The 15,555-nt window shown below is 51.5% G+C and overlaps 6 protein-coding genes across 6 annotated transcripts; 3 read left to right on the top strand and 3 right to left on the bottom strand.

The window, feature by feature from the left end:
• The first annotated feature begins 735 nt into the window (after positions 1-735).
• On the top strand, positions 736-2,302 carry TrAtP1_001376 (uncharacterized protein). The gene is made up of 3 exons (XM_014086101.2): positions 736-1,041; positions 1,102-1,414; positions 1,493-2,302. Exons 1-3 carry the CDS (start codon positions 913-915, stop codon positions 1,990-1,992), a joined length of 942 nt encoding a protein of 313 aa, XP_013941576.2. The 5' UTR covers positions 736-912; the 3' UTR covers positions 1,993-2,302.
• Positions 2,303-4,179: 1,877 nt separating this feature from the next.
• TrAtP1_001375 (uncharacterized protein) lies at positions 4,180-5,348 on the bottom strand. The gene is made up of 2 exons (XM_014086103.2): positions 4,971-5,348; positions 4,180-4,858 (listed from the first exon to the last, which is right to left on the bottom strand). Exons 1-2 carry the CDS (start codon positions 5,240-5,242, stop codon positions 4,441-4,443), a joined length of 690 nt encoding a protein of 229 aa, XP_013941578.1. The 5' UTR covers positions 5,243-5,348; the 3' UTR covers positions 4,180-4,440.
• A 2,429-nt stretch (positions 5,349-7,777) lies between these two features.
• Positions 7,778-8,667, top strand: TrAtP1_001374 (uncharacterized protein; the record flags this gene model as incomplete). The annotated part of the gene is made up of 3 exons (XM_014086104.2): positions 7,778-7,981; positions 8,089-8,231; positions 8,316-8,667. 3 exons carry the CDS (start codon positions 7,778-7,780, stop codon positions 8,665-8,667), a joined length of 699 nt encoding a protein of 232 aa, XP_013941579.1.
• Positions 8,668-9,953: 1,286 nt separating this feature from the next.
• Positions 9,954-12,152, top strand: TrAtP1_001373 (uncharacterized protein). The gene is made up of 2 exons (XM_014086105.2): positions 9,954-10,590; positions 10,643-12,152. Exons 1-2 carry the CDS (start codon positions 10,506-10,508, stop codon positions 11,992-11,994), a joined length of 1,437 nt encoding a protein of 478 aa, XP_013941580.1. The 5' UTR covers positions 9,954-10,505; the 3' UTR covers positions 11,995-12,152.
• TrAtP1_001372 (uncharacterized protein) lies at positions 12,153-13,768 on the bottom strand. The gene is made up of 2 exons (XM_066110967.1): positions 13,531-13,768; positions 12,153-13,475 (listed from the first exon to the last, which is right to left on the bottom strand). The coding sequence occupies exon 2, from the start codon at positions 13,123-13,125 to the stop codon at positions 12,325-12,327; it is 801 nt and encodes a 266-aa protein (XP_065967040.1). The 5' UTR covers positions 13,126-13,475; positions 13,531-13,768; the 3' UTR covers positions 12,153-12,324.
• Positions 13,769-15,214, bottom strand: TrAtP1_001371 (uncharacterized protein). The gene has a single exon (XM_014086107.2). It carries the CDS (start codon positions 14,975-14,977, stop codon positions 14,171-14,173), a length of 807 nt encoding a protein of 268 aa, XP_013941582.1. The 5' UTR covers positions 14,978-15,214; the 3' UTR covers positions 13,769-14,170.
• Positions 15,215-15,555: the final 341 nt, after the last annotated feature.

Raw genomic sequence — 15,555 nt, 5'->3', positions numbered from 1 at the left:
AGTGGAGGCGGCCCCTGTAGCCGTGCAAAATCCCCCACCAGAACGCGGCTATCGTTACCGGCCCCACCGCGGCAGCCGAGCAGTGCTGGTTTGCAAACTACAGCTGTCAGTTGACATTAATTTATTTGTTCACAGCAGTAACAATCACAGGCACGTTGATGCAATTGTTGGCAGATGACAATTTACAATGGAGAACGCTTCATTACTACATGGATATTATTTAGCCCGAGGCCATTGTTCGCCTTTGTGCACGCAACACCCATTCATTCACCGCATACAATGAGCCCGGCACCCCTGTCTGCGCTTCACCAATAGCATCAACTCCCAGCCAACCATTGGCCCCCAGCGCCTCACTCATGATGCAAAGCGCCCCTCCCTCCGCCAAATAGCCCCAGAACCAAAACCTGATGTCTCCGTGAACAGATCTTCAATCTTGGCCCTGCTTTTTCTTGCAAAAAAAGACGGCGATTGTCGCGCGGCTAGCCAATCCTAGCCGTTGCAGCTGTGGCAATTCATGCGGCAGAATGGGGCAGTTTGCCATGTTTTCTTGGGCTGCCTCTCTGTTACGCGTATGCTGAGCTCTGGGCCAATCCTTGAATAGAAACGGGAAAAAGGAAAGCAGCTTGATTGTGAACATGGGTTGTTTATTGTCGAGAGTGGTGGAGTGCCGCACTATCAAACGGATCTGGGCCTGATTCACGCAATTGTGACCAAGCCCAGAGTTAATTATATAGAGGGCATCGTCTGCCCTCCTCTTCTAAACAATTTCTGTTTTTCTTCTTTACAATTTTTCCCTCTTTTACTCCCTCTGAATTGCATCCTGGTGATACATTCCATCTCTCTCTCCATCTCTCCATCTCTCCATCGTTTTAATTCCCTCTTTCTTTTTCCTTTTCTTTCACACTCGTAATCATGGCTGCCTTGAAGAGATTCCTCGTCCTCATCCCTCTAATACTCTCCTTCGTCGCCTTTGTCCTGACAAACCTGGCGCTGTTTGCCGGTCACCAGCAAGGCTTCATGGAAGACTATGCTGTCATTAGAGTGAGTCAAATCTGAGTAGCAAATTATCCAGATAAGATTAGTAGCTAACTTGCAACACAGCTCAACACATCCGAGCTTGGCCAAAACATCTTTAAAAGTGAAAAATCGAGCAGCAAGAGTGACGATGACGACGACGACGATGACAATTTATTCGACAAGCTCAAAGGCAAAGTCCATGACCTCACGGACAAAGGCAAAGATAAACTCAACGACATCGCCGGCGACATCATCGAAAACATTGCCGAAGACATCGGCATCAGCGAGTGGTACTCTGTCCACATCATGAACGCCTGCCAAGGCGAATTCGGCGCCAATGCAACGGCTGCTCATTTCAAGCTCAACACGACCAACTGCACTCATTCAGCACCCTCCAGTAAGTTCCAAACAGGCAGATAGACGTCACCCTTGTCTCACGATGACTTCAATTTACTGACTCACGGTCACCTCTTAGATCGATTCAACCTCACCGAGATACTGAACCAAGAGCTCTCTATCGGGCCTCTTGACATCAGCCTCGCAGACATCGACTGGCCCGACTCTATCCAAGACAAGATTAGCGACCTCAACAGTGCTCTGCTCGCCCTCTTCAGCTTCTTCGTCCTGGGCGTCGGCTTCAGCGGTCTCTCCATGCTGGCCTGCATCCCGGCATTCCTCCTCGGAGACAAGAAGATCATCCTATTCATAAACACGGCTTTCGCATCGCTTGCCGCCGCTACCATCACGCTCGGCAGCATCGTCGTCACGGCGGCGTCTTCCATCGCCGCTAATGCCATCAACAAGGCTGGCGAAAAGGTTACTCTAGTGGCCACCAAGGGCACAAAGTTCTACATCATCTCTTGGATCGCCGCCATATTCATGATTATTACGAGCTTGTTTTGGACAGGCAAATTTGCAATGCTGTGGAAAAAGGAGAAGAGGGACCGCGAGCGCTATTCCAAGGAGAGATTCTAAGCTCTCACCACACACTCTCTACTGCTTGTCATTTTCAAAAAGACTGTCTTGTGCTGGCACTGATTTGAAGTCATGAATGATGGCAAAAAGGATTTAATAACAAATGCTTGGCTACGTAATGTTTTTTCTTTTCATACATTCACTATGGTTTGCCCGCTTGTAAGAGCTTGGGCCGGGGATGGTTGGGTATAAAATGGGGAGGCAAGGTCCAGGTTAAGAATGGTCAATATGAGGGCAAACCTCGCTAATACGCTCATGAGGCGACGATCTCTGCAGAATATAAACAAAGCAATACCATGTTTAATTTAAATTTTATTGAATTTATTCAAAAGGTTCACTTTACTGAGGCACCCCGTGTAACAATGCATCATCTTCCAACTTGTCCTATCGTTCATCACTCCTGACTGAGTATCAGTGCCCTCCAGCCTCCACACTGCAAATCCAACGCCCCAAACACACAATCTAGAACCACTCATACCTTCATGTCAAAACCTTGGCTCTCCTAAAGCATAACTGGTTTTAATGCCATTTGCCTCGTCCTATTTGTTATGCTTCATCTCGTCGCCCCACGCAATCTGCATTAGAGCCAGCGCCATCTGCGTCATGGCTTTCCTAATCTGGCAATGAGCGCTTCACGCTTCGCGCCCAGCTCTTCCCACAGCCAAGCGCTCGTGACACCCTCGCCGATAAGGCTTCACCGCATGTCGTGTATCGTGAAACCTTTCAAATCTTCTTTTCTTTCTATTTATCCTCATTCACGCATTGTGGTTCAAAGCACAAGACACAATCTCCTTGGGCCTTGTAATTGCCATCCACCATGAGTTCTGGCAAACGCCCAGATCTCTCCTCTTCGTCCCACGACATCGAAATCGGCGGCCCCAGCGAGACAGATTCACTGCTTGGCAAAGGCCGCACGAAAATGACGCGGTTCTTCCATGGCTTTGTCGATTTTGCGTTTCAGGGGAATATTCTACAGATAGCATTTGGTTTAATGTAAGTTGGGCTATTCTTCTCTATCCAGACATGAAAATTGTAGTTTGATGTGAATTTAAAAATTGAATGAATGACAAAATGGAAAACAAGATATACACTTTCATGAATGAAACCCTTCTCACTATTTCACAGCGTCGCCGCCGCCTTCACCGACCTCGTCAAATCCTTCGTCAGCGCAATCCTCATGCCCCCCCATCGCCATCATCCTCCCCATCAACAAAAACATTGAAGAGAAATTCGCCGTCCTGCGCGCCGGCCCCAACTACAACGCCTCCTCGCCCAGCGGCGGCTACAACACGCTCAACCAGGCGCAGTCGGACGGCGCCGTCGTCATGGCTTATGGGTCGTTCATCTATCAGATGGTGTCGTTCATCATGGTTGGGTTTTCGCTGTATGGGCTGGCGCATGTGTATACGCTGCTGTCGCATGATCCGATTATCAAGTATTCGAGAAAGTGCCCGTATTGTTTGAAGAGAATTAATGAAAAGGTGCGTCTTTTTGTATTTTTGTATTTTTTTCACTATTTCTGTCAGAAAGCTAATAACAGTATGATGAATTCAGTCGCGTCGGTGTGTCAATTGTAGCAGCTGGCTCGATGGCAGAGAAGACCTCCCGCAACCCGAGTGGCGAGAATCTTCAGCCAGTGATTCATGATGGCAGAAATCCAGCCAAAATAAGCAAAGAATGGCGTTACACGTAATTCACCCCAGACGACAATCCTTGACCCCTCTCCTCATCCCGAGTCATGCTCTCAACATCAAATTTTCTCGGATGCAGAATCCTCACAACGGGCTTCTTGTACACTGCGGCTACTGCCAAAACAGCCATCAGAGTGATGACAATTGCGAGGCTGCAAACGACATATAACAGGGATAAGACATCAACGCCATGTATGACCAGGCGGCGGTTGAAAGTATGAGGCGCAGAGTCCATGGTAGTAGTCAATTTCATTTCGGGATTAATGAGCTTAAAAAGAATGCAAAGTTTGATCGAGAGAGAGGTTCTAATCAGCAGATGGATGATACGAGTGATGATTGGATCTCGAAATCTGGCGCGTGTTGGAGGCGATATATAAATGACTGATGAAGCGCTGGAGGGCGGTTCACCAAGTCGCAATCATGTTCAAGGACTGGAAAGTTACACGTCTGTTCCCGTTGTTCAGTACCAATTCAAAGAGCTGGCCGTTTAGAGAAGATTGATGGTGAAAACAATGCGCCTTGTTGCCTTTCATTCTAACTCAAGTTATCGCTAAATAAAGAAGAAAAAATATGCTGCTCATTGTCGTATTTCTTGCATCTTCACATGCATTGCCACGTAATATCTCAAGACGTCAAAGAGTAAAAAGAACTGCTTTGTACAAAGCCTCATGAAAAGTATAATAACCCACAATTATCATGTTCAATCCTCCGAAAATGGCCTCTCCATCCGCTTCCCTCAACAAGCCCCTTGATCCGTTCACAGCATCATGGCGCCACCAACAATGGCGGCGACACCAGCCAATAGACCGCCCTGGCTGTTCACAATGCCGGCAGCGTTGGTGCTGGTGGGCTTGCTGGTGCTGGAACCAGTCTGAGTTCCGGTTGAAGTGTGCTTGGAAAGAGTAGTCTGTGCAGGGCCGGTGGAAGAAGCGTCGGTGCTGGCGGGAGCAGTGGTCGAGGCATCTGTGGCCGTGGAGCCAGGAGCAGCCTTGAGCTTGTCGAAGCCGGCGGTGACGGTAACGGGGGTCTGGACGTCGAGGAAAGTCATGGTGGTGGCCGAGGTGGTGGAAGTGACGGAGCCGGTGACGGTGGCCGTCATGTACATGGTGCAGTCGGCGGCGTCGGCCTTGGTGTTGAGCTTGCACGAGCCTCCTTGGACTTCAGAGCCTGAAAGGCTACAAGGGTTGTCAGCTTGGATTCCATTGGCGTATTCTTCGTCATGTTTATATGTGAACTAGCTGGCCATCACAGCCAGTTGAGTCTCACTGAAACACTACATGCACTTACTCAGTCTCATCAGCAGGGTCGGCGCTAAAGGTTGCTGTGTAGATCCAGGTGGACGGGCCCTGAGTGATTGTCTGGCTGGTAGCGAATCCGCAGTCGCTGGAGTCCTCTCCCTTGGGGCAGCCAACGAGGTACGTGGTGGCCGTGCTATCGGCACCGATGATTGAGGCGTCGATGGTCTGGATATCGGCATAGGGCAGCAGCAGACCGACGGTGGTGGACTGGGCGGCCAAAGCGCCGCTGGCCAGGGCGAGAAGAGCGAGTGAACGGGCCATTGTTGGTGATAAGCGAGAGTGTTGGTTGACTTGATGTCGTAGTTGGTTTGTTGTTGGTTGTCAACGAACGAATGAATAGTATCGCAACCGGTTGTCGAAAATGAGCGTATGGACGTGGAAAGCGGGAATAGAGGCAAAGGCAGACACCGTCTGCTTTAAAAGTCTGAATTGACCTCGGATTCATGTCCCAAAGGCCCAGACTTTCGGGTCTCCTTTTCCCGATTGAAGGAAGCGCTGGGTAAATGCTAGTCTCGGCGATTGACATATCCAGTTAGTAGATCGAATCACGGCCATTTAAAATTAGTGCTGCCAGACAGTTCTTCGCCTCTCACGATCCCTAGCGCAAGGGCGGTGGGTTTCGCGGTTTGGCAACGCCCGTCGTGGATAAATGCCAACATGAGGTGGAAAGCTGGGAAGCCAGACGGAGACCTGGCATCCAGTGTAAGTCGGATGCTGTTCCTCGCCTCAGATACGATAGAGTTTTTGAGTTTATCTCGTTGCAGGCTTCTGGTGCCGATCTTGGAGAACTGAATAAGGTCTGCATGGATGTGCCGGAAGTTTGGGGGGGCCCTTTAGCTGTACCCCTGGCTAGCGGTTGAGTTTGGCGGGAGGCGGCATTAGAGAGGCGTATCGACCCAGTCTTTTCTATTTTTCCTCGTATTTTCATCTTCTTCTTTCTTCTCTACTGTGTTCATGACCGGGGCGCAGCTTCATTGGTGGGGAGGCGGTTTGAAGTCTAGCCTTTCGGCGAATTACAAGCACTGCAGTCTTGTCAAGCATAATGGCCTGCTAATGAGTTGATGCAAAGTGCCCACTAGCAATGGGGACTCCGAATTGACTTGCACTACTATGTATATTCTCGATGAATGCCGGACTCGGCTCCGCATTGAATGCCCGCCATGCTCATGTTGTCAGACGGGTTGCTTCGTAGTTGAAGAGAGGCCGCATCAAGTATACGTCTATCCTTACGAAGAGAAAGACAGTCGCCAATGGCTGCTATTGTCGAGTAAAAAGGCTGTCCGAGGATTGGGGTTTGCTGAACTAGCAAAAAGGCGCTCGCTTAGCGGGAACGTGACATTCTGACTCTGTCTGAAACGAGCATAGATGTTACAGTAGTCTCGGTTTGAGATGTCTGCAGCGATTCGGTGTAGCGCGGTGCCATGTCTAAATCGACCTGTAAGTAAACTCGCACAGGACGCTGCGTGTCATCTTGTACCAGATGCTGGGCAATCAGATGATTGGGCTTGCATGCACATACTGATAGAACTGATAGAGCCAACGGAGAGTCCCGTGCCGTCTGGAGCGTGAACCAACGCCGATCTCTCCTGTCTGGTGGCATCCCAGACCAGTAGCAGCAGAGCTATGCATGCAATCCATGCCTTGTGACATTCAGAGCTCTCTAGCCCGTGGGCGTATCTGCAGGGCATTTGCCGAGTGCAACCAGATAGGAGATGGGCCTACTGTACTTGCGCCATTGGGAAATGCCTGCTTGGAAGACGTCTTTTCGCAATTCATCTACAATGCCTACTCGTATGTAGTACTGTAGGTATCATACGCTTTAGCCAAATATTATCCCCTACTGGCACCAAACTTTCCATAACTCGTCTTGGCAAATGTCTTGGCAGCCTATGGCTTGACTCACAGTCGCAGGAAGCGACAATAGGCAAGAAATGCGTGGCCGCTTTTGCAAATGACGCCAAGACATTTGGCCGTTCTTTCCACCCCTTGCCTGCCGACGGCCGCTGCTTGCCATGTTTTTTTTTTTGTTTGCCTGCCTGTGGATTTGGAAATGAGAGCGGAGAATAATTACACCACCTGCTGTATCTTGATGGCAATTGGAAGTGTCAGGTCAAATTCCAGGTCAGTAGATGGCGTTGGTGATGGGCTCTCCTCCAATGCGCAAAGATGCAGTAAACCCTGCCTCTTCTCGCTGTAAATCTGTCCTTTGCTGTCCTTTTGGGTACCAAAGACACTCGTCCGCACAACTCGTCGCATAAAGCCCTTATCAGAGCCAAAACAACACCGTCGTCGTCATTCGTTCCACACAGCCCAGCAATGCCAAGACCTCGACACAAGTAGCGGCGCTCGCTCTAAACCCAATCCGCCACAGGCCTGGCTCCCAAGGAGAGAAAGAGCATTTTCGACTCTTGGCATCGTGGGACCTGGAGTGCTTAGCATTTTGCTTCTCCCTTGATGCCTCCCTCGTCGTCTTTGTCTGGTCCGCGCTCGGGCGAGCTCCGGCCTGGATTCTGCAACTTCGTGTGAATCTTTTCTCTTCTTTTTTCCCTCTCCATGCCGCAGATTTCGTCGCTGCAGCTCCCTCGCCCCAGCAGGTGACGACGACGAGAATACCCAGAATCCGATCGATTCCCATCCACGGCGTTCGAAAAGGCTCTGCATCAACCCAGAGACGCGCAAACCCTCTCGACGCCATCCGAACCAGGAAACCCGCTGATCACTTAGCCTCACCGACCCATTTACTTTGCCGAGAAGCGCCTTGACGAGGCTGCGCCCATTCGCAGACGAGATACAATCATGACCAGACCTGGCCTGAAATCATTCACCGCGCCATGGCTCGCCCTTCTGGGGCTGCTCGCTCTTTATCCTGCCGACGCGACGGCGCATGGCGAATCTCCCCAAGCCACGGCTGCGACGCCGACTGTGACGGCTGCTCCCATCTATCTGCCGTATTACGATGAGCGGTCGTGGTCGCTGGTCCGGGGGAGCATCATTTCAACAGTATGCATAGCCGCTGCTTTACACATTTGGATTCCATCTGTGCACCTGTTCCTTGCCTTGTAGAACAGCCAAGCTACCCCAAGCAGTATTAACGTGGTGCCCACTAGGATCCTTCGGCTAGTAGGACCACATACACCATCTTTTGCCCGACACAGACGCCTCTAGCGTGCGACTTGTCTCTTGAATTCCCCTTTGTCATCGTAGAAGGTCCCGACACGCTCGAGTTCCATGGAACCGTGACGTCGACATAGTGAGTTTTTTTTTATTTTTATTTTATTTTATTGAAAAGGCCAAGTGTAGTATCAAGGGGATTGTAACTGACGTTTGATTAAAGCATTGCCGATGTGGAATGCGACTTGAACGGCACGACGGCAGCAACGTGCTCGGGTTACTCCAGCTATAAATCCGGCTACACAAACGGGCCTCGCACTGGTCCAACGCAGGTTTCGTGGACATCTACATTTACTGGTTCCGAGCTGCAGTGGGGAACCTTGACCTTGGCCGACTGCCCAGGGGCAACCGATGGCGCTGCTGATACTTCCGGGGTCATGGCGACGCCAACAGCTCCTTCGGGGATGATGTATGAGCCCTCGCCGACGTCGTTGGGGTCGAATCTGCGTATACCCCAACTGCGGTCTCTCTACGGGCTAGTGGCAGGCATCGTTGCTATCTGTCTAGCATTATAATGATGGCTACTGCATTTTGAATGCTCGTCATCGAGCTTGCCTGAGAGCGTGTCCCACGAAAAGGGATACGAGACGGGGTACGGGGCCGATGTGAGGAAAGGTGGTGCCTTGGGAATGCGTTGTGCCTCTTTGGAGGAAACAGAAGAAAATGGTTGTTTTGGGAAGCGTTATGATTGCGTTATACCCTATTTGCGTCTTGGTTTTTTTTTTTTTTAGCAAAGCATATCACGGAGTTGCACTCTTTCGATTTATAGCGCGGAGTTTGGAGGCCACATAATACAAATCTGGTTTACTGGGAGCTATATATACGTCAAGATGGCTCATGGAATAATTTCAAGAAACGGGCGGCAGGCAAGTGTCGTGACATTTGCCTCTTGTGCCTCATGAGAGCTCGCCTCTATGACACTCTTTGAGACCACACGATTTTGCTGATGACAATTGTAAAAGGCTTCTGTTTTGCGCTCTCATAACCCATCACTCATCACTCATGCTACAGCCTAGTTGCCCAACTTACTCGTGTCAATCACGTCAGCTGAATTACCAAGTAACGCTGAAGCCAACCCAGTAAGCTCGAGTGCTCGACTATGAATTATACCCATGTCGGTTTATGTCGGTTTGGGGGCAGATCTGAGCGTTTCACGTTTCACGTTTCGCAGCCCCGTATTTCCACCAAGCGCTGCCATCCAATCCAGCGTCTGCACAGCGCCGATTGCCCAGGCACAGGCCTCCCGTTTGCCTTTTCTGCTATTGTCGCTGCTGATCCCATCATTCACTGCCTCTCATTGTCTATTCCACTCTTTTGCCGCGCGGACAGGATGAAACACGCGCCCCCATGCCTTTTCTTTTTCTAAACTGCAGTGCCTCGTATAATAGCAGCTCTGATCAGGAGTAATTGCCACCTATTCGAGCTTAGATAGACGAAGAAGATTGAAACCCCAGAAAAGCAGCCCCTGCAGCCGCGCTTATATCGATTTGATTCTAGACAAAATCCCCCAAAGGATGAGCGTTTCGCCTGCCCAAAACTACAAGTAAATAGTCTCTATTCGGACCTACCAGCCATTAGGCGCTTTTGATGGGCCGGGGATTTTCACGGGGCTTTGATAGGCCTGGATGCAACCCTTGTATGGCCTTTTTATTTTTGTTTTTATAGATTGCCCTTGTGGACTTCCTTGTTTGGATAAACGCTGCTGTTTGGACGAAACGTTTGGCGACCGTAGACGGGAAAGGCTGATCTACTACTGATCAATGCGTGGGACTTGCTATTTGGATGCAGGTCGAGTTACATATTTAAATTCACGCAGGCTGCTGTGGTCTCTTCTTCCGCTTCTTCCTTTTTCTTCTTGCTTCTGCGTTTTCCTATACCTTTTAAAAGTCTTGACCTCTCGTTTCCTTCTTTTTCTTCCTCCTGCTCTCGTTTTCAGGGCCTAGTCGCCTTCTTGTCACTTCTCGGCCTCTCTCTTTCTTTTTTTGCTGCCTCACTCTCTTTTCTTGAATTTCTTGTTGAAGTGGCGAGAGCTATATATTGGCTGGCCCTCCTTCTTTTATTGAGGATTGTGTGACTACGGCGACCTATCCATCTTTACTCGGCCCCTCCTCTTTTCTTGGGCTTACTTTTGCTGCTGGACGCTTTGGTCGTTCAGGTTTCTTCCCTTTTTCGACTACTCTTCCCATCTTCCAGGCTGAAGATACATTGAACTGCGGGGGGGGGTTTTTTTTTCTTATTTTACTTGTATCGGATATATCATCGAAGCCGAGCTTTGGATTGGACCACAGAAGCTGGATACATACGCGATTGCCTGGCTATAACACGCACCGCACGGAAAACGAAAATCGACAAGATGAGGTTTATGAGAAGTGTCAATGCCGCTGCGGCTGCTAGTTCAGCCATGACAGCTCCCAGGTCGTTGGATGTGAAGAATTCAGGTGATTAATCAAAACAAGTTGATTTGCTAATGGTTGATTAACATGGTGACAGCCTCGGTTCGAAATGTCGCCGCTACTCTTGCCTTTGACGCCATGTCCTACTACAAGGGCAACCTCTCTGCCGCAGACTCTGTCAACATGGGAGATCTCCAAGATCCCTACTACTGGTGGACGGCTGGCGCACTCTGGGGATCGATGCTGGACTACTACCACTTCACCAACGACTCGACTTACAACGACGTTGTCATCCAGGCTCTCCTGGCGCCCACGAATCTCGGAGCCCAGCACGCCTACATGCCCTCGGAGCACGCCTTTGAAGAGGGCAACGACGATCTTTTCTTCTGGGGCTCGGCTGCCATCGCCGCTGCCGAGCGAAACTTTCCTCAGCCAAACAGCACGCTGCCCTCGTGGCTGGACTTGGGAGCTAATGTCTTCAACCAGCTTGCGAGCCGCTGGAGCAACCAGCACTGCGGCGGCGGTCTTTTATGGCAAATCTATGCTTCCAACCCGAATGGCCTGACTTACAAGAACAGCGTTAGCAACGGTGGCTTCTTTCAGATTGCCGCTCGGATGGCCCGCGCCACTGGCAACAACACATATTTGGACTGGGCCGAGAAGGTTTGGGATTGGTCCATGGATATCGGCTTCATCGATCATGAGTCGTTTCACGTTTACGACGGCGCCGGTATCGACACCAACTGCACCAAGACAAACGTCGCGTCCTTCACTTACACTAGCGGCATCTACTTGTACGGAGCCGCCATCATGGCAAACTACACAAAGAAGCCTGAGTGGACTCTGAGAACCCAACAACTTCTCGATGGCGCCGGATGGTTCTTCACACCGCCCAACGCTACGGCCAAGAATGTCATGTACGAAGGTGCCTGCGAAACCGTCGGTCGATGCGATGCCGACATGACCACGTTCAAGGCCTATCTCGCCCGCTTCATGTGGCAGACTACGCAAATGGTTCCTTCACTGCGCAGCAAAGTCGAGAGCCTCCTTATTCCCAGCGCCCAGGCTGCTGCTGCTACATGCACGGGAGGCTCTACTGGCCGCGCCTGCGGACAGAAGTGGTACACTGGCGAGTACGATGACATCCCCGGCCTGGGCCAAGAGATGAATGCACTGGAGACAATTCAGGGGCTCTTGATTGACGGCGCTGCTCCGCCCCTGGAGGCCAAAGACATCAAGACGGTACGAGACATCACCTGGGGGGCCCAAGATGCTCAGAGCGCCAAGGCGAGCGATGCATCAACACCGACGCCCTTGGAAACTGCCAGGCGAGGCATTTCAGGAGATGCGAAGCCGACAAACTCTGCTGGTGTGCGGCCGAACCTTGAAATGGGACCGCTTGTGGTTGTTGGTCTCGGCATGTTGCTGGCGACTTGGGGGCTGGCTTGAAGTTGGTCTCTTCTTATAGGCCCTCATTCTTGTATATAGAGTACAACTGATTTTGTAAATAATGTGCTGATAAGAGTACATGTACGTATGCACGTTTTCGAGAAAACAGTAGAAAGCACATGGGAGCTGCATTGCGAATTGACGACTTTTCTTGATATATACGGATATAGAAATTTTTATATCATTTCAAATCGCCCTTGACTATTTCTTTTTACTCTCTATATGTAACATGCCAATGGTATCCGTGTAGTCCTTTTTTTTTTCCGTTTATCTTGAAGACCGCTTTTTTTTTCATTCCATCTCTTACAACGTCTACGCACATATTTTCATCTACGCTCTTACCTCTTCCAACGTCTTCTTCAGCGCTGCCAAAAATCTCGTCACTTCCTCTTCTGTGCCAACCGTGATTCTCAAGCATCCCAAGCATCCATGCTCCTTGCCTCTGAAGCGAACAACCACGCCCTTTGTCTCGGCGAGCTTCTCGTACGCCGCCAGCGCAACGGCGTTATCCGGCTGGCCCTGCGCATTGAGCATCTCGAACAAGAGGAAATTGCTCTCGGTGCCACCGCGAAGACGACCCACGCCGGGAATCGAGGCAATCTCCTTGATGATTCTGTCGCGCTGGGCAATGATCTTGGCCCTGTTGGACTCCATGACGGAGAGGCCCTGCGCGCTGACGGCGGAGTGGGCGAGGGCGCTGGTCGGGCTGGAGATGTTGTACGGCGCCTTGAGGCTGTTGAGCAGCGTGGCGATGGGCGCGGGGGCAAATGCCACGCCGAGGCGGATGCCGGCCATGCCAAAGGCCTTTGAGAGGGTCTGCATGACGACGAGGTTGGGGTACTCGGCCACCAGCTCGGCGAGGGAGGCGTTGTCGGGCGCAAAGTCGATGTAGGCCTCGTCAAGGACGATGACGCCGTTCCACGTCGGGTGGTTGAGCAGCGCGACGACGTCGGCCTTTGCCAGCAGCGAGCCGGTGGGGTTGCCCGGCGAGCAGAGGTAGGCAATCTTGATGGACGGGTCGGCCGAGAGCGCGGCGGAGATGGCGGGCACGTCGAGGCCGAACGTGGGCGCGGGCAGCAGCGGCACTTTTGCAATGGCCACGTCGTTGACCTGCGCGGAGACGGCGTACATGCCGTATGTCGGGGGGGCATGTCAGGATGCGGTCCTTGCCGGGGACGCAGAAGCAGCGCAGCAGGGCGTCGATGGCCTCGTCGCTGCCGACGCCGACGAAGAGGTTGGCCGGGGTGAGCGTCTTTTCGGTGTGGGCGTGGGTGTTGCGCAGGGTGGACAGGAGCTGTTTGAGGTCGAGCTGGTGAGGGTCTGGGTAGCGGTGGAGGCCGAGGGGGTCGATGCCTTGGCTGTTGTTGTCGTTTGATTGGGAGGAGGAGGAGTAGGCGGCTATGGAGGCTGCGTCGAGGGAGGGGCCAAAGGCGTTTTCGTTTGCGTCGAGGAGGATGTTTGTGCCGTCGTCTTTGTAGTCACTGTTTTGTATGTTAGCTATGATGTATGTTTGATTTGAGATTGAGGAGAACTGACTCTCGAGCGCAACGGTAGGGTTGCAGGGCGAGGATGTTGGGGCGAGCGCAGGTCTCGAGGTTGAAGGGAGACATTTTGGGAGATTTGTGCCTCTATGGATTACAACACCTAATTGACAATGTTGCGGGTTTTGGTGTGGTAAAAGACGGTATGGTGGAAGAAATATATAACGAGAGTGATTGCGATGAGTCGAAGTTGAAATCAATGCGCGAAGTCAAAAGTTATGAATCAGATAGCGATAAGCGGCCCCGAGGCCGGAGATGGAATGACAGGCGGTTTTTTAGTGGGGCTGGCGGGAGTGGCTCCGGAGGGCGATCCGGAGAGCGGGAGTTGGAAGCTTGGATGGTTTTGGGGTATTAAGCGGGAAGATGCTGTTTCCTGTACGAGGATATCGGAGAAGGGATGACTCAATGGAGTGAATTTTGACTGAATGGAATACGTTCGGAGCAAAATGATGAGTCTATTCTTTGAGAGAACAAAGGAAATGCAGAAGCCGAATACCATGTGTGCGTAAATCATCGTGACAGCGTCTCTAAAACGCCCAACCCAAAATGGTATCTTGCTCATTAATTGATCCGTAAACAAAAGCCAGCTGTAACAAAAGGAAAACCAAGACATGACGCAAAAGAACAATAACCCATTAAAGATGGTAGCCAAACAGGAACCAGCATCTCTTCCTCAAAAACAGACGGTGCACCAGAATCTTCCAAATGCTCATTGCGCATCCCAAGCCACCGGCCAACAGCGGAATCAGCTGGCCAACCGTGCCAATCTCGGGAATTCCCACTCCATCGACGTTGTTCACCATGATGAGATGCTCCACCAAGTAGATGGATATCCCGATCAAGGCCATCGACAGCACCAAGAGCGCTAGCTCGACCTGCGGGCGAACCTTTGGTCTGCGCTCAAATCCCTCTCGCAAGCCGTTGCTAAATCTCGTCGCCGTCGCATAAACGCTGTAAAAGAGTAAAGACACGCAAACCACAAGTCCCAAGACGGACACGACTTTCCCCAGCGTGCGGAACCATCCGTGGATAGTCACGCCGCTGAAAAAGGCAATGTCGGGGCAGCCCTCGATGGACATTACGTCGACGCCCTCGTACCAGAACCAGCAGCCGTAGGCGGCCACGGCCGTGTAGAAGACGACGCGGAAGATGCCCGAAAAGTGGCTAAAGTGCTTGATGCCGTCGCCCGTCACGCTGGAGAGGGAGCCGAAGAGCAGGTACTGCGTGATGATGGCGCCGACGACGGGGTCGCCCTGGCTGGACTGCGTGCAGAGGCCCAGGAAGATGGACCACTGGATGATGAGGTTGGCGATGCGGTACGTGCTCTCCGTCTTGGGGTCGAAGACAGTGACGAGGAGCGTGGCGACCCATTGGGCATAGAGACCGACGCGGACGCCGATGCCGTAGAGGTCAGAGTTGCCGCTGGGGCACTGGGTCGCCATGTTGGGCGGTGATGTGGGATGTATGTGGTGTAGTAGGTATATGCTCAAGATATTGTGTTGAGGATGATGGGATGAAGACGGAAGAAGAAGGAAGAGCAGATCAGAGGCCAAGAAGAGAAAATGGAGGCACCAACGCTCTCACGAATTCCTCTTATACCACATCCAAAAAAGCGCCAAATGACACGCGCTTACAGGCAATACACTGCGCCAAAGGCAACACAAACTATCAATCTTGGCCTCGATAGAGTTGCGGATCCAGCCGCTAGATATGCGAGCAAGCCCCAGCTCCAGATCATCAACCAAGAAAACCTCAGTCCATCCCAATGGGTGGCAGTGCTGCTCTTCTCACCAGACCTGCCTGCAGCTTTGCCTCGTCTTGGCAGATTCTACTAGTCCCAGTTGCATGCCCATCATCTTTTCAGCTCTGCAGACGCTAAACTCGATACCATCACCGCCTGTCTTTTCTCCAGCCGATCTCTACGAGCTTTGAGACAACCGCACAAAAAACAAGGTGGGTAGTGCAGGCCCGAACCGCCTCCGCCACGCAAAATAGTCCCACAGCTTGGGCCAATGGCGGT

The sequence above is a fragment of the Trichoderma atroviride genome, chromosome 1 (genome assembly GCF_020647795.1).
Source record: "Trichoderma atroviride chromosome 1, complete sequence".
NCBI lineage: Eukaryota > Fungi > Ascomycota > Sordariomycetes > Hypocreales > Hypocreaceae > Trichoderma > Trichoderma atroviride.
The sequence above is the reverse complement of the archived record's forward strand: the minus strand, read 5'-3'. Positions and strand labels throughout refer to the sequence as shown.

Bases quoted from the DNA above. Each gene is read 5' to 3' on its own strand.
- TrAtP1_001371 (XM_014086107.2), bottom strand. From the start codon at position 14,977: ATGGCGACCCAGTGCCCCAGCGGCAACTCTGACCTCTACGGCATCGGC.
- TrAtP1_001375 (XM_014086103.2), bottom strand. From the start codon at position 5,242: ATGGCCCGTTCACTCGCTCTTCTCGCCCTGGCCAGCGGCGCTTTGGCC. The intron at 4,859-4,970 runs GTAAGTGCATGT...CAACCCTTGTAG, and splicing joins GACCCTGCTGATGAGACTGA to CCTTTCAGGCTCTGAAGTCC.
- TrAtP1_001376 (XM_014086101.2), top strand. From the start codon at position 913: ATGGCTGCCTTGAAGAGATTCCTCGTCCTCATCCCTCTAATACTCTCC. The intron at 1,042-1,101 runs GTGAGTCAAATC...CTTGCAACACAG, and splicing joins AAGACTATGCTGTCATTAGA to CTCAACACATCCGAGCTTGG. The intron at 1,415-1,492 runs GTAAGTTCCAAA...GTCACCTCTTAG, and splicing joins CACTCATTCAGCACCCTCCA to ATCGATTCAACCTCACCGAG.
- TrAtP1_001372 (XM_066110967.1), bottom strand. From the start codon at position 13,125: ATGTACGCCGTCTCCGCGCAGGTCAACGACGTGGCCATTGCAAAAGTG.
- TrAtP1_001373 (XM_014086105.2), top strand. From the start codon at position 10,506: ATGAGGTTTATGAGAAGTGTCAATGCCGCTGCGGCTGCTAGTTCAGCC. The intron at 10,591-10,642 runs GTGATTAATCAA...ACATGGTGACAG, and splicing joins GTTGGATGTGAAGAATTCAG to CCTCGGTTCGAAATGTCGCC.